Source organism: Tuber melanosporum (assembly GCF_000151645.1).
Source record: "Tuber melanosporum whole genome shotgun sequence assembly, scaffold_15, strain Mel28".
NCBI lineage: Eukaryota > Fungi > Ascomycota > Pezizomycetes > Pezizales > Tuberaceae > Tuber > Tuber melanosporum.
This window is the reverse complement of record NW_003298808.1, coordinates 87,630-89,169: the sequence shown is the minus strand read 5'-3', so window position 1 is coordinate 89,169 and position 1,540 is coordinate 87,630. Positions and strand designations below refer to the sequence as shown.

Genomic DNA, 1,540 nt, shown 5'->3' with positions numbered 1-1,540 from the left:
CCTTACTATACACTTTCACTTACTCTAGGCTATCACACTCTGCCTTTCTCCTCTTACCCTTGACAACTTGGACAAAGGTCTTTTTTCCCTGACAGCAAATCCCTCAGCAGAGTTCCCTGTTCATCCAGTTGTGGTGACTGTAGGCTTAAAAGAGTTCTCTCAACAACTCTTCCCTTCTCCTTCTCCTTCAACTTTCCCTCCAACAGCACCACATACTCCTCCAACTGCTTAACATTCCTCCAGAGATGTTAAAATGCCTAACACAACTCCTTGCAAGACATCACATCAAAGTTGGCCTGTAGGTAGAAATCTGTCCTACTATAAGAATTGAAGCAACAAAAGAAGGCAAGGATCAGGATATAATTAGTCAGTAGCCCATACCATGGCTTGTGCAACAAGTAATAAAATCAAACACTGTGGTTATAATAGTCATGGAGCATGCACTACGAGTACTTGTATTTATGATACTGTACCTCTACTCGAGCATCAAAAGAAACGTGTCCCCTTGGCCTCCCAAATGAAACGTCAATTTTCAATACACATATATATCTAACTACCAGTAGCAACAAAGGGTGAGAAAAACTCAGCAGAACTTCTCTGACGGAGACTCCGACCCAAAGATTCACAGTCAAATGCCACACACTAGACTACTGGCACGGGGATTCTTCTATCATACGGTACTCGAGTCCAAATGTAATACCGGTAGTCTGGGCTCTGAAGGGATAGGTCAAAATCCACGCCAAGATAACCAAAATATTACCGTATCATATTCTTACCTTTTAAACTTAGTCGATATTCTTTCTTAAACGAAGGACCCCCAATATAGCACATACTGTTAGTGTACCGTAGTGTGCATAATTATATACACATGCGAAGCCTTCGCGCTATAGTAAAACAAAATTATCTATTTCTAGGCCATTTCTTCTCGAATCTCTTCTCAGAGTCCCATCATCAACGCAGGCACACACAGGCTTCACTGTTTTCAACGATATATTTCCTCGCAGGTCTTTTGTATCGCTGAAGCTTTGCTTGAGGAAAAAAACATGCCGGTAGATCAGCGCAGAAAATGTTCACCGGAGGCTCACTATACCGTAGCATACAGTACTACCGCTAAACGGACCGCCCCCTCCCTAGTGTGGACTCAGAGGAGCACTCAACTCTACTTAGTACTGGTACTCGTACTAGTCTACTTGTGGAGAAGCCAATCCCAACACAGGCATCACATCATACCAAGCATTTAAATACTGTACCGTATCGTACCAGTAGGAGCATCCCTCCTTTTCCCCCTTCCTTCCAAGACTCCGAGCTTTTCACCTCCTCAAATCTCCCACCCCCGCCTTGGCTTGGCGATAACAAACCACCAGCCAGAGCCAAGAAGACACTACGGTAAATTTACTCGTAGCGTGAAGTGGTCATGTCTAATCACGCGGCAAGAATGTCTGGGGCCTGGCTCGGTGGAGACGCTAGGGTGGATAGGGTGCTCGAGTTGGTGGGGGGGACGGTGGTTGGGGGGGGGGAGGGTAAGCGTGATAAGCACTAG

The 1,540-nt window shown here is 45.4% G+C and overlaps 1 protein-coding gene; it reads left to right on the top strand.

Annotated features, from left to right (window-relative positions):
• Positions 1–1,302: 1,302 nt before the first annotated feature.
• Positions 1,303–1,540, top strand: GSTUM_00004734001 (uncharacterized protein; the record flags this gene model as incomplete). XM_002836528.2 has 1 exon in its annotated part: positions 1,303–1,540. The coding sequence occupies exon 1, from the start codon at positions 1,415–1,417 to the stop codon at positions 1,538–1,540; it is 126 nt and encodes a 41-aa protein (XP_002836574.1). The 5' UTR covers positions 1,303–1,414.